General features: G+C 36.5%; 1 protein-coding gene across 3 annotated transcripts in view; it reads left to right on the forward strand.

The window, feature by feature from the left end:
• The window catches only part of flvcr2b (FLVCR heme transporter 2b), a 28,764-nt gene extending 8,035 nt beyond the window's left edge, over positions 1-20,729 (forward strand). For 2 of the 3 annotated variants that reach the window (XR_004932858.1, XR_004932859.1), the window contains exons 3-11: positions 2,284-2,424; positions 4,004-4,071; positions 5,380-5,483; positions 7,967-8,074; positions 9,533-9,638; positions 9,841-9,952; positions 16,287-16,342; positions 17,824-17,974; positions 20,100-20,729. Coding sequence is in view for 1 of the 3 variants with exons in the window: in XM_036147457.1 (XP_036003350.1) it covers positions 2,284-2,424; positions 4,004-4,071; positions 5,380-5,483; positions 7,967-8,074; positions 9,533-9,638; positions 9,841-9,952; positions 16,287-16,342; positions 20,100-20,165 (761 nt within the window). In the remaining 2 variants the exon portion in view is untranslated. The remainder of the gene's footprint in view (positions 1-2,283; positions 2,425-4,003; positions 4,072-5,379; positions 5,484-7,966; positions 8,075-9,532; positions 9,639-9,840; positions 9,953-16,286; positions 16,343-17,823; positions 17,975-20,099) is intronic. The other variant, XM_036147457.1, reaches the window with a different exon arrangement.
• The last annotated feature ends 1,414 nt before the right edge of the window (positions 20,730-22,143 follow it).

Here is a 22,143-nt window from a genome sequence, read left to right on the forward strand (position 1 = left end):
AACCACACATTTTTTCTCCAATAACTCCCTACTTTGACGTTTTCATCCAGCTGTAAATCCTTTTTTAAACCGTTCATCTCTTTCACATTACTATTTTTAGACACCTGAATCAGAATGCTGCTTCATATCGGGCAACACTAAATTAATGACGCTACAGAATGAAGAATAACAGTTTGCAGAGCAGAGGAAAACGTGGCAGGATAATGCCGCTGTCTTCTGTGAGCAGAGAAAGGGTGGGGGGCGCTCATAAGCACTCTAGCATTCCTTAAAACAAAAGGATGCTTGTGAAGGCATTTCCATGTTGTACCATGCACACCATTTAGAATAACCAGTGTCAGTGTGAGTTTGTGTGATAGTGTCCTGTTGTGGTTAACTGCAAACTTCAGCTAGTTTCTTAAACATGTGACCAACTGAATGCGGTGTCACGTGTGCTTTCTAATCTGACAACTTTGCACGAGCACGTAAAAATTATTCAGCTACAAAGCTTATGACACAGGGACATCGGTAAATATATATATAATATTTTCTATCCAAATTAATTCTACTGTATTATGAGCATAGGTTGGCATCTTTTCAATAGCAAATGTAAGAAAAAAATTAAATAAAACGTTTTGCAATTTTTGTGTGAAAAGTATTGGCTATTTATTGTCCAATGTGTTCAAGATTCTTTTTCTTTGCTAAATACTATAGAATACTAAAGTAATGGTGTAATCTTAAACCTTTGACTTTTTGAAACGAGGTCACATTTTTGTGACTTAACTTTTCAGTGACAGAGATTTTGCATACCACTGCACTAAGGTTGAGAAACATTGCTAAGTTCAGCATTAAGACTGGGACAGAGTGTGTGATTGTGTGTTGGTTCTCTTTTTAAGCATTTCACAATTTAAAAATCAGCTTCTTTTTTTAAAAACTGACACATAAAAGCAGTACCTAAATAAGTTACACAAATACAAAGAGGTAACTTTAAGGTGCTTAAAGTTTTTTTTTCAAGTTACTTAGGTTTATCTTCTGTTTTCTTTCGTTTTGCCAAACTAAACTAAGAACAATTAAGACATAAGCTAAGATGACACAAGAAGCCTATGTTTACTTCCTGGTTCATCAGCCAATCTTGTGAGATTGGTTCCCAGCACAGAGCGCAGCATTTGGTATGTTATCTTGGAAAAAGAGCAGAAGTGTGCTAACATCATTAAGAGCAGCAGACCATAAATAGAACAGAATACAACATTATATACCTATCCCGTGTAAGTAAAAATTCACAACAGCAACACACCATTTAAAAACGGCATATTAGATTGTTGTAATTGGCAAGCTGTTGTACCAATTTGAGCCACAAGGTATCAGTCTTACTTGTAGCTCATTTAATGCATTAAAGCTGTTGTTCTGAAGATTACCCAGAATCCCTTTTAAAATGCATAGGATATATATATGGGTTAATTTATAAAACATAATGATGATTTCTAGCAACTAGAATGTATATACATATTTACTATAATTAAAAGTGCTTCCTTTTTTATTCCACTGGATGCGTTTTTTTTAACTTGAAAAAGAAAGAAAACTCTGAAATATACCTTGAGTATTTCAGTATATTTCAGTATTTCTGAATTACAGCCTACTGTAGTATTTTCTTCATTCATTTAAAGCGCTATAAATGTTTTTAAGCAGCATATGGGTCTCCTCGTTACTTTTGTGAGACAATTTTATTCAACTTAGTTTCATCATGTCACACATATAAACATAACACATTCACGCTTCTATGCAAAATGCCATGTGTGAGGGCCGTCCTGCTGGGAGGGCCATCTGTAGCCCTGCAACAGTCCTGTGAGTCAGCAGGGCGGACAAAGTCCTGCGAATTACAATTTTGCATAAACTGTGTGCAGGGAGGTGAGAGAACCAGTTTGGCAGCTACACTAGTTTGTTAAAGGACATTGACCACACATGCATGTAAAAATTAACAGCTTGTTTACAAAAAGTTCCTTCTTGTAAATTTCAAATTTTCAGTTTATTTATTTAATTTTCCAAAACCTGGAGAACAAAACTCGGATTTTTGCATCTCTACCTAACAGAATCCCACTCATTATATTTAACAATGTTTTTGGAATTTGAGTGTAATATATTAGCAAATACAAACTGGTTACACAGGACTTTGGCAGAAAAGGCTGTTCAAGAAACACATATCTGTGCTTCTAAAGTTTTTAAAGGGTTCCACATTATTATTTTAAGACGTGTCTGTAAGTATTTCGATTTTACTGTGCCTTACTTTGTTTATTTCTTTATAAATGTCAGTTTTCCAGGAGCGCCCAGAACTACCTCCAACTCAGGCGCAGGCCACAGCTCGTACAATCACACCAGAGGAGTACTCCTACACAGCCTCCATCCTCAGGCTACTTCGAAACAAACCCTTTGTGCTCCTCATCATCACTTATGGTCAGTAAAATTAATAAAAATAACGCTATTAATCAATTCTGTAATATAGTGCATTTAAAAACCTGCTTTTTCTAGAAAAGACAAATCTGTTGGTAGTATCTCTGATAGTTGACACTGATATTTTTTCTCCATTCCTCACACTTTTTCCACTAATCATTAAATTGTGTTTATTCCCTTGCTGGGTTAGAATAGATATCACTACAGTAAAGGATTTCCAGGAAAGCACCAAGACCCTTTCTTTATTGTCTGACAAAGTACATCTTATCAATCAGTTGTGCATGTATGCATACACGCAATTATAATTGTTGTTGGAATACCCATTGAGATAGTAGGGAACCCTCCCAGGAGTGGTGGAAAGTTTGCTCATCTGCCAATGTTTAACTACTAGAATGAATCAGTGCGACTAACAGATCACGCAAGAAGTCCGTAATTTAATTTCTGGAGCTTCAAGGAGAAATCAGTTACTCACACACTGACTTATAAAATCACTTTTCAAGCACATATTTCACAACAATTTGAAGATAATCTGCACGTGTATTGTCGTAAATGTTGATGTTCAACAACATATAAGTTTTAGACTTTAAAAAAAAAAAGTTCATTCTGCAGGTTCTTTCACTTCTGTGTAGCTTGCACCTGTCTCTGTCACTTTCCTGACCCCATGTTGCTGTTCCTTAGTGTGCTGGATTCAGGAAACTCATACAGTTTGAAATATTTACAAATCCTTATCATTGTTATTACATTCAAGTTTTAGCATTGTTTTATACGTGTTCATCAAGATTGCTCCCCAAGGGGATGGGTTAAATGCAGAGAACAAATTGCAATGACAATAAAGATGATTATAAGTGATAATCATTATTAGAAATACAAAAATGCCACAATTCAATAGATTTAATAGTTCTTGCATGAATAGAGGGAAAACCCTGGAAATGCATAAGTTAAATGCCTCATTTATTGTAAAATATTCATTTATTTATCAAGAATTTTCTACATGTTTGGGGAAATGTGTTAAATACATAACTTTATATCAGATATGAAAGTAATTAATTGAAATTTGTGTTTGCTGTGTTCTAACCGTGTAAACCATTATTTTAGTATTTATTTAATTTATTAATTTCATAGTATTTCGATGCCATATTTCATGGATTTTGTATTGATACATTATTTATTGTAGTATTTTTTTCAACTTTTAGTGTACTCTCTCTTTGGTTGAGACAAAAAGGTTGGTCTCAAACTGAGTTGCCATGTAGGTTAACCAATTATTTCATGAAGTAGTACAACACAGGTGACATGAAATAAAGAAATTAATACAGAATTGAAAATAAAATTATTTTACCACACAATAAAATTGTAATTAAATCAAATTGCACAATTTAAATAATTACTGATACATTTTCATATCTATTTAATCCATCAGTACAATTTCATTTAAACTATCACTTTTTTCAACAAATTATTTATTGATTGGATTGTGGTACGTTTGGCTTTCGGTGATTGGTTGAGAAGGGCTTTGTTTGACTGTCCAAAGTACAGTTTTTGATAATTGGGTTAAAGATATTGACTTAATGCTGTGTCCTGACAGGTCTGAACGTGGGTTGCTATTATGCTGTTGGAACCCTGCTGAACCGCATGATCATCAGGTATCACCCTGTAAGTTCAAAATCCACCTTCAACTATCTCTGACTCAGACGTTATTAGTTTTTCGGAAACGGACTGATCAATGAATCCAAGTTGTCAGCTTGTCAAACTCTGACAAATCCGATTTTGTTCTGTCAACGTAAATACATCAAAACTGAAAACTGGCACTTTTTTCTGTCTTTCATTTCAAACAGGTGTTTCACTTGTAATAAATATGCTAACACAAGTTAGTTATAGAAATTCTATCTGATTTATTTTTCAAGAGATTTTACACAATTTTCAGACAAGCTCCTAATATAATACTGCTTACCTAAGCTGAGTTTACAGTCTCTTTAAAAGTGTTAATATCACTAGCTCCCACATATTTAATTGGGATTACACCCACACAAAGATGCACATAATTGAGGAGTTTATTTTTGTTTTTCAAAGAAAGAACTTAAAAATCTAACTTTAATTTGTATTCGGCCACATTTACTCCTATAACCAGGGTTCTCGTGCAGTCTTGAAAAAGTATGGAATTTATTTATATAATTTTCCAAGTATCTAAAATATAAAAAGCTGAATTTCCTAATCAAATAATTGACTTTTTACATTCATTTGCATTTAGATGATGACCTCTGTTTTTGACATGCAACATCACAACTTGAGTTTTTTTCCATGTCATTGATTATTCTGGTTATTGAGTTACTAGCAGATTGACTCATCTTCATTTTAAAATAAAATAAAAAATATTCCACTGCTGTTTTTGGCCATCTAAAATTTAAACTGGAACCAAGGTTCTTGAAAAAGGTTTGGTTTAGGTTTGAAATTATTGAATTCACTTTTTCTTAGGAGGTTTTTATGCTATTTATTTGGAGTTTAGTTAAACGAATACCGATTAACAGCTCATTTAAAGGATCAGTGCCCAATTTAAGATAATCCAGTAAATATTTTAACTGATCTGACTTTGTCCAGATCTGGAAAAAAAAACAACAACAAAAAAACAAAATGGCCATTCACAGCAATCTTGAACTGGAAGTCAGCTTTAAGCTCTTTGTGTGCATCATGATTTGTGGAGAAAAATACAGGGGATGTTTTATTTTAATGTAGCAAACTGCCTTCTATCAATACCATGTTAGTTTAACTCCCACTTCACAATTATGCACTATTTAGATTTTTCTGCAGCATAAAATCTCAATAAAAGGTCTTAAAGTTCTAGAGTTTCCTTTCCAAGGCACTGTACATTTCATTGTGATAAACAATGCATTGTCTTTTTGATGCATGCTAAGACCTTGAACTCACTTCCTCTTGTTTCATGTTGCATGTTTGTTGATATGACAGGGTGAAGAGGTGAATGCTGGGAGGATTGGGCTCACCATTGTCATCGCAGGGATGGTCGGCTCCCTCATCTGTGGCATCTGGCTCGACAGAACGAAGACATATAAGTGAGTCCACATGAGAATAGCAGATGTTCAGAAAGGAGGACGGTGTGGTTGGTGAATCAGAAGGATGTTTTTAAGGAGAGATGTAATTATCTGTCAAATTTCAAAATTTAGTTTTTTAGTCATTCATTCTTAATCCAAAATACCCGTTTTTCATTATTCCACTAAGCAACTAAACACAAGTTGTTTTGCTATCGTTTTCCCTCCTCTCTTCTTCCTCAGTGTTTATCTGTTAGCTGTTTGGTCTGTGTGGCTGTTTAACCAGGTGCAGCATGCTGTTAACACAGTGACCCCTCTGATCTCCCTCATGAGCTCCTCAGGCGGTGTACCGACGCTCATTATCCTCTGCTGTTTAACTTGCTAGAGTTGTGCGCTTTAAACGGGCAAATGGAGAAAGATTATTTCCTTTGCTTAAAAGAAAACCTGCCAGCAAGGACACAGAGAAGGTTATCCAGTTAGGAAAGTTGGTCTTTCTTTTCTAGTAGCTCAAGCAACTGCTGATACACACGGAAATGGTGTTGTATCACCAAATTTGTTGTCTTTAATTTGATCATCTGTTGTAGTTGTACAATATTATCTTGTACTTCTAATAAAGTAAAAGGGGCCAAAAACCATAGGTTCTCTTTCAAACCTCGTCTGGTAACCAATCATGGAAGTCACTGACAGACTGACAGACCTTCTTGCTATCCGTATGGCGCTCCAGATGGCAGCAAGGTGGTACTGCACCCTAATCCTGTGCATTTTGTGCCTAAGGTAAGTGAATCATCCTGCAGATGCTCTTCATTGGAACTGCAGGCTTTTCATCCTCCACTGTTTGCTGTTGCATCTGCTTTGTCCAGTGCTTGCATTACATGTTTATGTGGACGGGGCTAAGGGTTTCCGGAGAGGTAACCATTTTTTGTTGTCTTGTGCTCCTGGCCATTATGGTAAACCTCTATCCAGCCAGCGGCTGAATTGTAGAGGCGATCAGGGAGGCTTATGTAGGGCCTCCAGAGCAACTGGGGCACATTCCTCTAGAGGTATGTTTACCTCGTGGGCCCCCTTCAGGAGTGTTTATGTGGGAGGCATCTGTGCAGCTGCTTGTTGGGCACCTCCACATACTTTGATCAGATTCTGCTGGCAGATATGTGACTGAGCCAACTTTGGTGCACTGTGTTTGGTGTGGGAACCCTGTTCAGAAGGAGGGGCCTTATCAAAAATCCTTGCATATGATTGGATAAACCACTTTTCCGTCATCTTTACTGATGTCCTAGCCTCGTGAGACCATCCTGATCTCGCGAGCTTTCAAGGTTTCACTCGCAGATCAGTCTGGATACTCTCCGTTAAAGAAAATTTGGAGCCGTTCACCAAACGAACGTCCAATCAGCGTTGGCTTTGAGGCGGGTTGAGGTGTGACGCAACGGGAAGCGCGTCAGTTCAGTCTAAACAACATGGCGACTTCAGCCGATGAAACTAGCGTTAGCGTGGCTATCCAGCAAGTTTTATCGGAATTACAGAGTATTTATTTGCTGAGCTAACGAGCCTTTACCTGCAGCAGCAACAGTAGCTTGGCTTGTGGTTGTGTTTTCGTCGTCGCTCGTAACAGAGCGACGACGAATCTGATTGGTTTATTTGGCCCGTCTATCACCAACATAGGCCAATCAGCTAACCAGTATTTTCGCCCCTTCCCAAAATTACTTCAACGGAAGGTTTCCAGATGGATATGCGGAGCAAATCTATCTGGCGGAGTCAGGTAACTGATGTCCTACTTCAACCACTCACATCGAAACCAACATCGAAACCAAAACCATTGCATCCACTAACAAAAGCCTTTAAAGCCGTTTTCTGGTGTTCTTTTAAAAAATTAAAATTAGGTAGATTGGACAACACTGATGAAATAGCAGCTTCAGTGTTGCCGCAGATTTCTCTAATGAAAACCGGGGACGTCTCTGATTCTGCTAAGGGGCCGGACGCAGAGTCTCTGTGGGGGACTTTGTTTGTTTTGCCCGATCTGCAATGGCAATGCAATGTGTTTTTAACATTTTGTATTTCTTTTATCATGAAAATGTAACTTGGTGTTTATTATGTATGAATTTGTTGTGATTTTGCCTGCTACCTTGGCCAGGTCTCTCTTGTAAAAGAGATTCTGAATCTCAGTGGAACTTCCTGGTTAAATAACGGTAAAAAAAAAAGAGAAATTGGAGCTTTCATGATTGCTCACACATTAAGGGTGCGATATGTCACTCTGTTTTCAGAGAACCGGGTTTACCCTGGTAATAAAAAGGAGAAATCCTCTGGTTGCTCAGAGTGTTCGCTCATCATTAAATCTATGTGCTTTTTGCCATAATAAAAAAACGTTATTCCTAAATAAAAATTAAAATGCCCACAAAGTAACTTTAATTTATTTCTCTAGAATATATCATATGATTTTTGAGAAGATGTAAGGCAAAAACTGTTATCCAGGTAATTTGACTTTCTCCTATTTTACACGTTTTGTTTTTTTACAGACAAACCACTCTGGCTGTGTACGTCATGACGCTGGTGGGGATGATCGTATATGCTGCAACAATCGACCAACACATCTGGGTGGTGTTCATCACTGCTGGATCTCTTGGGTATTCTTATTTCTAATCAGCTAAACTATTTTAAATTTGAGAAAATGTTACTTGAACCCTATGGTGTACAACAACTTTTCAGCAAGGGCTGCACAATTATAGAAAATATTATAATTATAATAAGATTAAATTTATTGCATTTAAAGACCAATGAAATGCGTTAAACTTGACATTTTATCTGATACCTTCTTGTTAAACCAAGAAGGTGTCAGGAATGATATGACAATTATGCCCAAAATTATTTAAATGCCTCTCAGATTTAGATTTAAAGTTATTTTCATTCATACACTTTTTTACATTTAGATAGAGATGAGAATAGAATCTCTTCTAGGAATATAACATATAAAAGGGGGATCAGTTCTAAAAAATATTTGTTTTTATTCCCATGCAAATCAAAAGGATCTACACTATTCTTAAACAATTGTTGGAAACATATTTTTCAATGTTTCCACTTTTTTTTTTATCTTTGGTGATGAGCTTCAAGTCTGGACCCTGGCTGAGCCAACCCAAAATTAAAATATTATTTTGAATTAAACACACTCAAAATCAACCATATGGTGTAATTCAATAAAAGTAAATCTTAAAGAAAATGAAATACAGCACCGAAAATAAAGAGAAAAAAAATAGAAATAAATAAAAACTATAATATTATAAAACAAACACATTTTTAATAAGAAAAAATTGAAATGACTAGTTTTGCAAGAAAAAATAAATAAGACCATGTTATTACGCCCAAAGAAATATACTCAGATTTTAGTACAGCTACTGAAATATCCTATACAGTCATTAATTTTTGACAAAATATACTAAATATTTTGGCTGTCATTTTATGTATTAGTGTCTATAAAAAAACAGTCTCAGGTTTACTTTAAATGTTATGGGCAATTTATACTGTCTATCAAACAATTTTGATATAATTCTGCTTAAAAAAACATTGTAATTGTGAATAATTTTTTATCATTATTTTTAAATTCTACCTACAGTGCAAAACCATTATACCCTACCAAAAATATAAAACTCAGATATGATTTATGAAGTCAAAAAACCTGAAACATTAATATCATCTGCTGTTTTTCCTCATAATAAAAGCATATTTATTAGCGAAGAAAAAAAAATCAGTTTGTGAATGCAGTAAACAGTGACTAGTTTTAATTTACTTTGGTACAGCTGCCATGTGAGAATCGTCTGAATGGTTTCCCTTATGGTCACTTCTGTGGAAGGAAAATTCCTGCAGGGGCTTAATGAAACTATCCGATGTCAAAACTTTGCTGTTAGGTCTGACATACCTGCTGCCATAAAGCAATAGAAAGATTACGGTACATTTAGTAGGTACAAAGTTTTCCTCCACATGTGAAGTGTTGCGAAAAACTGTGCAACAATCCTGGAGATGCAACACTGATTACAAATATAATCAGTTTAATAAATCAGATTGCAATCTGTGCATCTTTGTGGCTCCAGGTTCTTCATGACAGGCTACCTGCCTCTGGGTTTTGAATTTGCAGCCGAACTGACGTACCCGGAGTCAGAGGGAACTTCCTCAGGACTGCTCAACTGTTCAGCACAGGTAGAGCTGAGACTCCTGCAAGCCGACCATAAAACAGCAATAAGAAAATAAAGAGAGGAATAGGTGTAGATATTAATATTTATAAGAGAAGTGCTTGGCAGAAAACATTTAATTATTTTTTTGAAGATCTATCTTGATGTTTTGTTGTGACTGTAAGTTTACGTGTAACCATCTGCTTTGTTCCTAACTTCTCCACACATAGGTGTTTGGCATCATATTCACCATCTGCCAAGGGAAAATCATTGACAAGTTTGACACATTGGCAGGAAATATCTTCCTCTGTGTATTTCTGCTCATAGGCTCAATAATAACAGGTACGACTTTTCTAACTACATAACAGTCATTTCAAGAGTTATATAAGAGTCATTTTAAGCTACTGCTTTCAAGTTGTTCATACCGAGGTGTGCCACACAGATCTTTTCCTTTCTCCAGCTTTGTTACTGTTTCACTAAAGCTGTGGAAGGTGATACATTCCAAGAAAGTTGCTCTTTGCTTCTGTGTAGTATGAAGCTGTAAAAGGTTACATTTTAGGAAACAAGCACATTTTTTACTGCATAATGACAACTTTGTTTTACTCTAAAGCATTATTTACATAGACACCAGTTTTATCCTCAAGAGGAAAAACATTGTTTTTCTTGAAACTGCACAAAGAAAACAATTAATTATTTGTCTTTCGGGTCAGTTACCATGCAGTCATTTAACACAAAGAAAACTAAAAGAAATCTGTTAACTCGTAAAAATGACAAAAGAATGAATTAACTATATCAATAATACGGTCAGTGGCAGGAGCAGTTCTTAACAGATGGATTGAAGCCCACTGAGTTGAAAGAAAATGCTAGAAAAACGTATCAAAGGCCCATTTTTTTGTCCATGTGGAACATAAAGATTATTCTGGATTTTCTCTGTTAGATATTTCATTGAGAGCTACACAAGCACAAGCACTAACACAAATACTGCTCTAAATATAAAACTCACCCACATCACAACTATCAGCTACTTTAAGTGATTTTGTTGTCCATATATTATAAAAAATGAACCTGAGAGGATAAACCATCTTTTCTTCCCAGTGAGTTAACAATTACACTTACTAAAAACCTCTGTGTTTCCTTTAGATTATTAAAGAGAAACTAGTCATATGAAACAGACATATCATCTAAGGATTATGAATAAAAAAAGTACAGTCACTCACAAAAGCTTTTGTACTGCTTGACCTTTACCACATTTTGTCACCATAACTCCCAAGAAACTCCAGTGTATTAATTAGAGGACGGTGAATGAGTCATAATGCACAGTATTGCTTTTATGTTTTTGTTTTGCAAATAAGAATGTGAAAATGTGGCATATGTTTGTATTCGGCTTCACAAAGTCAACACCTTGCAGAGCAACCACTCACTGTAATTACAGCTGGATAAAATATAAAATATAATATCCAGCTCCAAGTTATGCAGATTGCTTATAAAATCTTTATGAAAGAATGGGTCACTCTCAGGAGATCAGGCACTTTGTGTGTTATTATAAATCCTGTCAGATGAATTCATCATACATGTCAATCAAAGTCAGTCCCCTGGCAGGTTGGATGTACAGTTTGTAAAAATATCATTGTTGATGGATGCTCAACACATAAAACAATATGAGCATGCATTAAGAGGGCTGTAATTTTACTTTTTATGGTTTTCTTTTGCCAAAATTGCTGTATTAGACTGGAAAAGGCCTAAAATGGCACCTCAAATATGAATATTTTAAAAAGCATTTCCTAAAAGGGAAGAAACAGTTTAGATTTGCAGAAGATATAATTAAGTAGATAAAAATCAGCTGACAATTGCTAACGGTGTATTCAAAACTGCCGCATTTGGTCCACTTTAAACACACCAGAGATGGTTTCCACCTTGGTCCAGACCTTTTGTGCAGGTGTGAATACACTTGAGCGAAGCCTGGTCCGGACTAAACAACTGGACCCGTCAAAAAGTGGGTCTTGGTCCACTTCCAAATGAACTCTTGTGAGGTTTGCCTCTGGTTTGAATACAAAATGAACCAACTACAGAAAACAGGCATCTCTTTGGACTTAACAAGCCACCATAGAAGTAATGTTGTACTAACATTGTCTGTTGCTGCTGCCAGCATGCTGTTGTTGTGCCATTATGCACTGTTTTTAAAGGCATACTATGCAACATTTTTCAGTTAATTAATGTGTTCCATACCGATTTGGATGGTTAAATGAGTCATTTCAGGTCGAACAAAGGTTTTCTCGGCCGCCCTGGGGGTCTGTGGGGGAAATACCGCACTTGCAATTGCAGGAGCTCTCGGCCCGCACACACAGAAGTCTTGCTTTACGGCGAGAACTCCATGTGTTTTTGCTCTGCCATTCACTATATGCACGCGCGAAAGCAACAACAAAGAACCGCGTGTTAACGTCAAATAAACATACAAGCATATCGAGTTTTGTTGTTATTATTATTATTATTATTATTATCTTTTTTTTTTTTTAGTTGTTTTTATTTTTTTTATTTTATGTTGGCGAGACGCTACCGCGGCGGCCGCGGCGAGGCGGCTGCGGCTTGGCGAGGCGGTGGCGGTAGCGTCTCGCCAACATAAAAATAAAAATAAAAATAATAATAATAATAGTAATAATAATAAAACTGGCGAGGCGGCCGCCTCGCCAAGATAGCGCTGCGGGACGCTTGATGTTCATACATTCACTGTGTTATTCATTGTTTGTACTGCCGTTTTTTTCCACTTTTCGTTGCGTTCGCCTGTCTGCTAAGCTCAAAACAACCGCGCCTGGCTTGACGGAGAAACCAGAACAGCTGAGCATCTTTACGATAGTGCACTTTTACTTTCACCCTCTGGGGGGAGCCTCGCTGGAAAATCAACCCCGGTTGCATAGTATACCTTTAAGTTATTTAATGTTCATTGAATAGCCCTCAGCCTGTTAGGTATTGTCCGGTGAACATCAGCCCAAACAGCTGATATTAGCACAAAAGTTGAAAGGGTGATTTGAGCACTGGCATTCTTTTAACAGCAAACTCTGCACGCATATAGAATAAATAAGTGACAACTTCTCTTCAAGTTTAAGAACAGAACAGAACAGAACAGTTCAAGAACGGTTTATTTATTAACAGAAATAAATGAACATCCAGAGAACACCACTACAGAATGCTGTCTATCTGAATTAAAACTATATTTTAATCAACAAATCCTCTTTACTAGGCTAGTGAAACCTAACTACAACTACTAAGCAAAATTAAGATAAAAGAAGCTAAGGAACTTCGTACACACAAAAGAAACAAAAAGAGAAATAGAATAGTTGAAAACCATCATCAGAATGATTCAGTGAATCCTGATTCACTGCAGATTCCTGTTGGAGAACCAAAGTTAATCTTAAAGAACATGGTCAAATTAGCACAGATCAAATTTGCTTAACTAATTTAGAACAACATTTGGTATGTGTTTCAACCCATTCACAATGCAAATCTGAGTTATATAAACATTATTCAAGGAAATAACATTTAAATAATGATTTCCTAAGTAGAAATCAATAGCCTTTAAGACACTTGATTTTTATTAATGTGATTATTTCTCCAATGATGAAAGCTCGAGTTAGTTATTTAGGATTAACCCACCAAGTTAATAATGATCGACCAGAAATGACTTCCTTTGGGCAATGTTTACATTAGCTTGAATTTAATCCTAATGCTACACATCAACATCATTATATTGACATTAATGCTACCTATTGATGTTGTACTAACGCTGTGTACGGCAGAGCTAAACAAAAACAAACATTATGTTTAAAACGAACCGTAGTTACGTTTGCTCGGTGATAGCCGTAAGCTATTAAGAGTGGCTAACTAGCGCTATGCTAGCGGGCGTTTGGCGTTAATTTAAAAAGGCTTTTATACTCTATTTGATTGGGATGAGCGGACCGGACAACACAAACATTAATATCCCCTCGATGTATAAAACCCTCATGGAAATAAAGTTTGTTATAACCGTAAAAACACACTCACAAACATCAGCAAAGCTTTGTTTCAAGAACTAGTGGGCGGATGATTGGCCTGCTAGCTCCAGGTCTTAAACCTCAGTCAAAGCTTAAAACAAAACGGTAAAAATAATTGAAAGTAAACCTTTTTTTAACTTTCCCTCCTCATTTCTGTCTGCTAAACCTGTCTGTGCATCTGTAGAAAAGGATGAGAGTGTTCTCCCCAATGCTGCTAAGGCAGCGGGCAAAAGACAGCGATTTTAGCATGGCTAGGGGGCTTTATACAGTAGCACCCCTGCTGTGAGAACAGTCACTTGGGAGGTGTGACTGCAAAATTCCCTTACATTTATTGTGGCCTTAGATCAGCCCTAAGCCCCATTAATACTACCCTTTTTTAACCGATCCATGCCGAGTTCGGACCGAGCTTGGTTCTTACGACCATTTACACATCACGCTACCACGGTTCCTCGCCTCCTATTGACGATCTACGGTACTACTGCTCTCTAGGATTGAAGGAGGGAATCAAGCAAATAAAAATGGCGGGAGTTTTCAGGAAGTTATGTTTCGTTATAATTGTGATATTTAGTTGTTTGGTACTAGGTTTAGCGCGGTTCGGTTGTGTCTGGCACGGTGCAGTTCAGTTTACACTCGATAGTTATCTCAGTTAACGAACTCAGACCGTTCTCGGCACGGTTAAAAAAAGGGTAGTGTAAATGGGGCTTTAGAGTCTGATCTTACTTATTTTCCTGTTGGCTGATTTCACAACACTGTGGAACTCCTTCGGCTCGCTGGACACATTCTCCTTTGCCGTTCAAAAATTAGAAATAAAATGTCTGGAAACCTGTGTTAAATGAGCTGCTCTTGCCACTCGCAATGATTTATCAACTGTTATAACAGCACAAATATGCAAAACAGAGGTGCTGCATGCAGGATTTCCATGGTAGCTTTCCTCTATTTCCGGGTCTGTGCTAAGTCCCACCCTCACCATTTTACAAGTTATAGTTTACTTAAAAAAATTACAATGGGAAAGCAAACCTCACCAAAGGAAAAACGTAAAGTCTGCTTTTTGTCCAGACCACAAAAGCAGATCAAAGGTCTTTATTGGTGTGAATGGACCATATAATACAGTATCCACTAATTAAAAATGTAGCTTTTAAATATTATATTGTAATGTGATCTGAATTGCATGCAGATGATTTAAGGTGCACAACAGGTTATTCAGCTGCTGTGCCGCTGTTTGCACAGGAGCAGTGTGCTTTCAGTCATTAAATGTTACTGACCCGTCTCGGTCAATACACAGCCACTAAAGTGTTTTTGCAAGGCCTATTGAGAGTTTTATGAGCAATGTGTAACTTTTTACAGTATGCATTAGACACTGAGCCAGTAAACCTTGTGCTCGCTAGAAAACAAGAATCTGCAATGGTACTTTATGCTTTCAAAGGTCAGGAGACTGACTCATTTATTTTCTCAGCATTCACACTATCAATAACTTGTTTTTGTCATGTTTTAACGTAAAAGAAGTGGCCTTCCTAGAAAACAAAAAGCTGATATTTGATTTGTATAGCTTTCTTTACAATATTACTTCACAATGGGTAATTTATTGGTGATTGTTCTCTTTTCTTGTAAAATAAACCGCTGTAAAGCTGTGGATGACCTGATATGGTTTCACTTTGTAGGTATTTGCTGTTTCTCAGTTTCTGCACAGTCTTGGAAAATAGTTTGCCTATTACACCTTAGTAGGTATTGCAGAGCACCAGTTAAGACTGTAATGCAGGGCTATTTAACTAAATTGCTTAGGGGGCCACAGTTACTTCAGACCAACAGCTCATGGGCCAGACATCCAGGAATAATGTATAAAATCATTATGTGTAAAATAAATACAAAAAACCTTTCAATTTGTTTGATTTTAATGGATCGAATCATAAATCTAATTACTGAAACCCAAATGCGTAATTCAAAGTAAGACTTCAAGTGTCAAAAATGCTTTCAACCTTTATGTAAAACTGAAAAAGAAACATGTGAAAATATATATGAATTTTAGCTGAACTTATATGCTGTCGTTCAGAATAAACGCACAAATTAAAGGAAAATGCATGATCTCATCTTATTTCAGCCAAATCATGGCAGTTTCACTTATTTCTGTTCACACAGACAAAACCAGAAACATGTAAGGCTGTAGAAATCAAAGTTTAAGCTAATATGAAAACATTGTAGCTATTATAGTGCCTTCAAATAATATCTTAAAATCGGCAGTAACAATCTTTGCACCACCTGTGGGAGAACCATAATTGTAGACTTTGCCAGAGAAAAACAAAACGCTATTCATAACTGGCCACTAGAGCGCAGTAAATGAATAGCATACAAACAAAGGCATTTCATGCCAGGGGCGTTTTTTCACAAAATAATTCAGATATTTTTTTTATTTATTTTTTTACAAAGAAGTCATTCCTGGGCCAGATTTTAATCACCCACAGGCCGGAAGTGGCCCGCAGGCCGCCAGTTGATTACTCTGCCGTAATGTGTTGTTCCCTCTACAACACCCTTTATTGCATATTTTTGCTCTCACTGCTATAAGTTAGGCATATATAAAGCATAACTTTTTTACTTTTTATTCTGCCATATTTTTTAATTATCTTGTGCTGTCTTTGCATGTTTCTGTGATGTTGCAGGCCTAATCAAGTCTGATCTGAGGAGACAAAATGCAAACCGACTGGCCAAAGAAGAGGTAAGTGTTTAAGCAAGGTAATGGGGTTGTGCTTGTTTGGTTAGCTCTGGATAGTCGAGGAGAATTGATAATGGGAACACCAAGCATGTTTGCTTGTAAGGCACGGAGTCACATTTTTTTTACCACATGCCACTCCAGAAATAACCAGCTATTTTCATATTTTTTCAGTTTTTTATCCCATGCATATTTTTCATACAGGCGTATTTAAACGTAAACTCAGCATCGTTGTCATCTGGAGAATTGAGGCCTGCATAAGAATAGATTGACTAGAAGATGTGTAATAAAGAAGTTGTAGCTGACATATGCTGCCCAGCCAAAAAAATATTATTATTAACAATAATAATAATAATAATAATAATAATAATAATAATAATAATAATAATAATAATAATAATAATAATAATAATAAAATCATTATTTTTATTGTCATTGCAGCACATTCTAATTAAATTTGTGCTTTGCCACAGTGGACTGCCACTGTGCACGGCCCAGTAGACCGCTTGCTTAGAAATTGAAATAAGTTGTTTATTTTTAAGGCAGTTCAAAGACAAAATGTATTTATGATTCTGTGAAAGAGAAGCAATACCATCATATATGTGGATAAAGAAGGATGAGAGGTAGAAGGTGAAAGTGGAGGAAGAAGAATAAAAATCAGTTGTACACTGGTAGGGACTCAAGCAGAAAGCCCCTTTACCTGCATCCTGTGCTGTTAAGCACCCAAAAATAGTAATAATAATAATAATAATAATAATAATAATAATAATAATCCTGGCATTGCGCTATTTTGGTGCCAAGATGGCAGCACTCATGAAAAGCACATAAAGGCAAAAAAATGTTTTTGCTCTATTTAGTTGTGCATTGGTAAAGAATTAGTAATGATAATACTTTTTTCAATGAATGAAAAAAGAACATTTCCAGGGTTTTCTTTTATTTTATTAATCACTGGAAAATTCATTTAATAGGAGCTTCTTACCTGTGTGCTTTGGTAAATTCAACTGGGGATTGTTTTTCTTTGTTTGGCTGGGCAGTTCATGTTTGTCTGCATCTGCAATCAATCTGGAGATACTGCTCTTGTGATTCGCCCTGTTCTTGAACTGTTCTGTCGTCACGTGTTTCTAATTCTGGATGGGTCTCCAACATCTGTGGTGAAGTTACTGCTGAGTGCTGACAGTAAAATGTAAGGTTTCAAGTGCACAAATCCCTCATTTTCATTCTAGATGTCCCCGAGTCACCTCAGGTTACAGCTTGATCTTTAAAAACATACACTGTTGCACTTTCTAAAGGACTAATTGGCGCTGACTTTGAATTTAACATTGTCAATGTCAACAGGGACATTTCTTTGACTTTGTAAAATAATGAAAAACGTAAGAATGAAATGATTTAACTCAATTTCTGTCAGTTTCTCCTGAACTTCATCCAAGACTGGAGCCTCATACTTTTGTAACTGCTGAATGGGAAATGATCGGCAGCTGTTGTTTTAGGCGGAGAAGCGGATGTTGGAGCGAGACTACGGAGCAACATCCCAAATCTCATCACAGCCACAAACTTCTTCTTCTCAAGCCTGATCAAAAAAAAAAAAATTTCTGTGTACAAACAAAATCTCAAATTTTAGCTCGACGCTGAATCAGAAAGGTAGGAGCACTGAGCAATCACACACCAATGTTGATCATCTTGGCACCTGCTATACACTATTTCACTGTGCACCGCTAGCTTCACCCCCTCTGTATCTGTGTGTTTGCAAAGATCATTAATCATAAAGGTGTATTTCTTTAAATTCTGTTTCGCTCTAATTGCACGAGGTGACATTTTCCCAGATTTACCAAATACCTTGAGGTTCTGTTGATCATTCAGCAAATAATATTTAGACATTTTGGTAACAAATATTTCACAAAAGCACTCACATATTGGTATGGGCTAAGCTGCAGAGAATACATTTAACTACCATTAGTGTCATTAGTGTTGATGTATGACTAAAAGCGCTACACATCTATTGCTGCTGTTACAGCTGCTAGGCTTTTGGGGTGTGTCTCTAACAGTTTTGATGTTTTTATGCATTCTACCTTTCAAAGTAGCTCTGTCAGGTTTGATGGAGAACATCTATAAACATATTTCCACTCATTTACTGTTGAATTTATGCCTGGACTTGCCGATTCGAACAGTCCAATCTGCTTCAATCCAAGCCATCCTATTGTAGCTTTGCGTTGGCAAAAGAGTTCAGTTTCCTATCTGACCTCACCTTGTTCCACATGTTTGCTATGCTGCCCTACTTGACTGCAAACATGATGTATACTTTCTTTCTTTTTGCCACTATGTCACAAACACCAGATTTGTGGCGTGCACAACTAATAGTCACTTTGACAACATCCTCTTACTTGAGTTGTGAATCTTTGCTGCTCCTCCGGAGCTACCTTGGCCTTGTGACTGCTTCTCTGATTAATCATCCTTCTCCCATCAGTATATGTTAGAAGGTTTCCAGCTGTACCAGGCTCTTTCCATTTCAGAAAATTAACTGATTTTGATTTATCAAATTATTTTTCGTGACCCTTTTTGTTCACCAAACATGTCTCTGAGGCCTTCTCAGAGCAGCAGTGTTTCCGCTGAGTCTTTTGCATAAATTAGGCGACCTTTGACGGCAGTTGTTTCTAGTAAAATGTATTTCTGTCTGTATAAAAGGGGATGAATATAAACCTTTCAGACCCTTTTATGTAAAATATTCTGGACTAATTAAGCACTACATTGAGTTGGTCTGTAAATAAAATCCCATTTTAATGCGCTGACATTTGTAGTTGCAACAGGATAAGCGATTAAACATTTTCATTGACAGTGAAGTAACATAGGGATGCTGTGATTTAGGATTATCGGCTCCAAGCGGCGAAGGCCATGCGCTACAGTGGAAGCTCCTTAGAGGGCGCTGTTAAAACATTCATGTGCTTACTGTACATTTCCAAACTAGTGGTGAGAGATTAGCTCCAAGCTCATGTCAGCAGTTTAACACTTGACATTGAGTTGAGAAGACTTTTAGTGCTTTTTTTTTTTTTTACATTTAACTGTAACTTTTCCGTTTTTCTGTGTTCGTCTTTGACAGCTTTTACATAATAGGCTTATTAAACATGTATTACCATTAGAAGTATTTCACGCATACATTCTGTCAGTTCATAGGATTTGTGAGATTGTTGCCTGTAGATGAGGTTGTTTCAACTAAAGCCTGAAATTAGACATTTAGAATTAAAAGGTTATATTAAAAAAATCAGTCATTTTTTTTCATATTCTGGCTGCGATAGGAGTGTTTGTCTGAAAGTTGCAATTAACAGTCTGTGTTTTGCATAAAGAAATTGTCTGGACTGACTCTAAAGTACAACATTTGACAACCGACCAATTTAACAAAAGAAAGCATAATGAACAAACAGCTTTGTTCGCCCTCTCTTTTGGAACACCTGCTATCCTTTAGTTCAAAAAGACAACTATTCCTCTTTTCAGATTCAAGCAAATGAACGTTTGCTTGTTTTAGTCTTTGTTGTTCAAGAAGATGCATGAACTAAAATTAAAACTACTGTGGCAGAAGGGTTCTCATATTTGGTGCCAATCACTGACTTCCATTAAAGTCCTCTGTCTTTAATACAGGTGTAACATTATTATCAGGCCGATTTTTTTTTGTACTAATATCGATACGATCTTAAGCAAAAATGCATGTTGAGTGCTACTTTGGGTGTATATGAAAACATTTGGAGTAAATTAACACGTGTCTTTTGATCTTCAGGAGCCAACTGATTCCACCACAGGAAACTTGGATTTACCCACCGTCATCAAAGAAGTCCGGCTTTAAAGAAATACATTTTCCATGTCATGATTTTTATATGAAGTGCTGATGATAATCATGAAACCCCCAGATCTTTCCCCCTTCTGAGTAGACTGAAAGACAAATCTGTGAAACAATGCTGCTTTGACAGTTTGATCTGTCAGTGTTTTTATGTTTATTACAATTACCTGGCTGAGAAAGAGCAATAAAGATTGATATTTTGTTAGGCTACCTTTAGATTAGAATAGATTATATATAGAACAAGGGATGCTGGGATTACCCAGTGTGATTTTTATTTCCTTTTTTGTTGTGGAGACCTCATGAGGTCAGATGTTTCTACCACCAGAGTTTGTCAGTGAAAAGCCCGCTGGAGAATACAAGGAAGAGTTTTTGCACACTTTATGAAAAACACCAAAACCTGTGCTTACACTACAGTCAGTCCTTCACACCCTGGAGGCAGTGAGCGATATTCGTAGCCACAGCTGCCCTGGGCCAGACTGACAGAGGCGAGGCTGCCATACATCGGCGTCACCAGGCCCTCTGACCACCACCACTAATTACTTAGGTAGTAAATACGTCTAAACCTTAAAATGTCTCACTTATTTTTTTTTGAAAACAGTGTTCTATTTTTTTTTCTTCTCCTTACTTTAGCTTTCAGATGATACTATATTAATTTCTGAAATTAGCTGAAACCTTATTGGGTGAAAAAAAGAAACTCAGATGCTGGAGCAAAGCCTCCAATGGACGCTCTTGACCAGCACACACTCAGCAGTAGTACAGCTTGATGTTTACATTTAAAACATGTCAAAGATGATGGCTCGCTGCTGTTTGTCGGTTTCCAGCGGCTGCTGCTGCTTGATGTAGAAACCAATAATTTAAATCCCAGAAAAGGGAAAATATTTTTAACCATAACTATAAAATGTGCCTTTTAAAAAAGTATTTAAGGCAAGAGAAGCAACGCAAGAAGAAAGCACCCTGCCAATTTAACCTAACTTTAAATGATTGCACTACCTTTTCTTGTTTTTACTGCACAAAGACAGGCAATTGCTTTAATTGGTTAATTAATTTATTTTGCCATCTAGTGTCGACCATCATAATGTTATATGTCAGTGCATATAGCAGGCCATGTCAGCTGTAGGGTTTGAAATCCATAGCAGTCCACAGTGAGAGAAGCACAGAGAAAAATTTTAAAAATTGAAATTTTGTAAATTAATTTGTAAAAAAATATTCATGTTTGCTGTTTTAACATGAAATAAAACTGTTTTCTAAGTGTTCTTCCCTTTCCTATTCACATCGTGTGTGCCTCATATAGAAACTTACATTTTATGCAGCCAAGGTTCACTTCAAACCCTGATGCACCGCAGGCTGTAAAAGTCTAAAATGAACATTTGCACAACAGATCCGTTTATCATTGTGTTGTCATGATACAGATGGCAGCAAACAGAATGAGAGGTGTGTTTAAAGATAAAAGTGTTACTTGTAGTCTTACTCTATATCAGCACCAAGTCCACAGGCACGCATCAGAGCTCTTATCAGTAACCAAAGTATGAAGTTACTAAACAGTGGTTGGACGACACGACTAGGGAGTTTTTATTAAAGCTTCATGTAACCCTTTTTGTCCAGAGAACTATTAAGTGAAACAGCAAAGGTTTGTTTAGTGAATGTTCACTGAAATACTACATCAAAGGCTGAATGAAATGCCTACAGTATAGGACAGGAGAAGAATACATTCCAATTACAGGAAAGTTGTTAAACTGTCATCAAGTATTTTTCAGTTGTTTTATTTTATGAGTTATTAAAAATAACCCAGTGGTTCCTAAACATGAAGAAACCCCTTAGATTTTTGGGGTTTTAGAGAATTAGAAAACTGAGACCATGTCAAATCATTTCAAAAAAAATTTCCACTGTTAACGGGACAATAATCCTGGAAAATTCAACTGAAAAACAGAAAAATATGTGTGGGGGCACAATATAAGACAGAACAGTTAGAAAAACCCCATTACCC

This window comes from Fundulus heteroclitus, chromosome 15 (assembly GCF_011125445.2).
Source record: "Fundulus heteroclitus isolate FHET01 chromosome 15, MU-UCD_Fhet_4.1, whole genome shotgun sequence".
In the NCBI taxonomy this organism is placed as follows: domain Eukaryota; kingdom Metazoa; phylum Chordata; class Actinopteri; order Cyprinodontiformes; family Fundulidae; genus Fundulus; species Fundulus heteroclitus.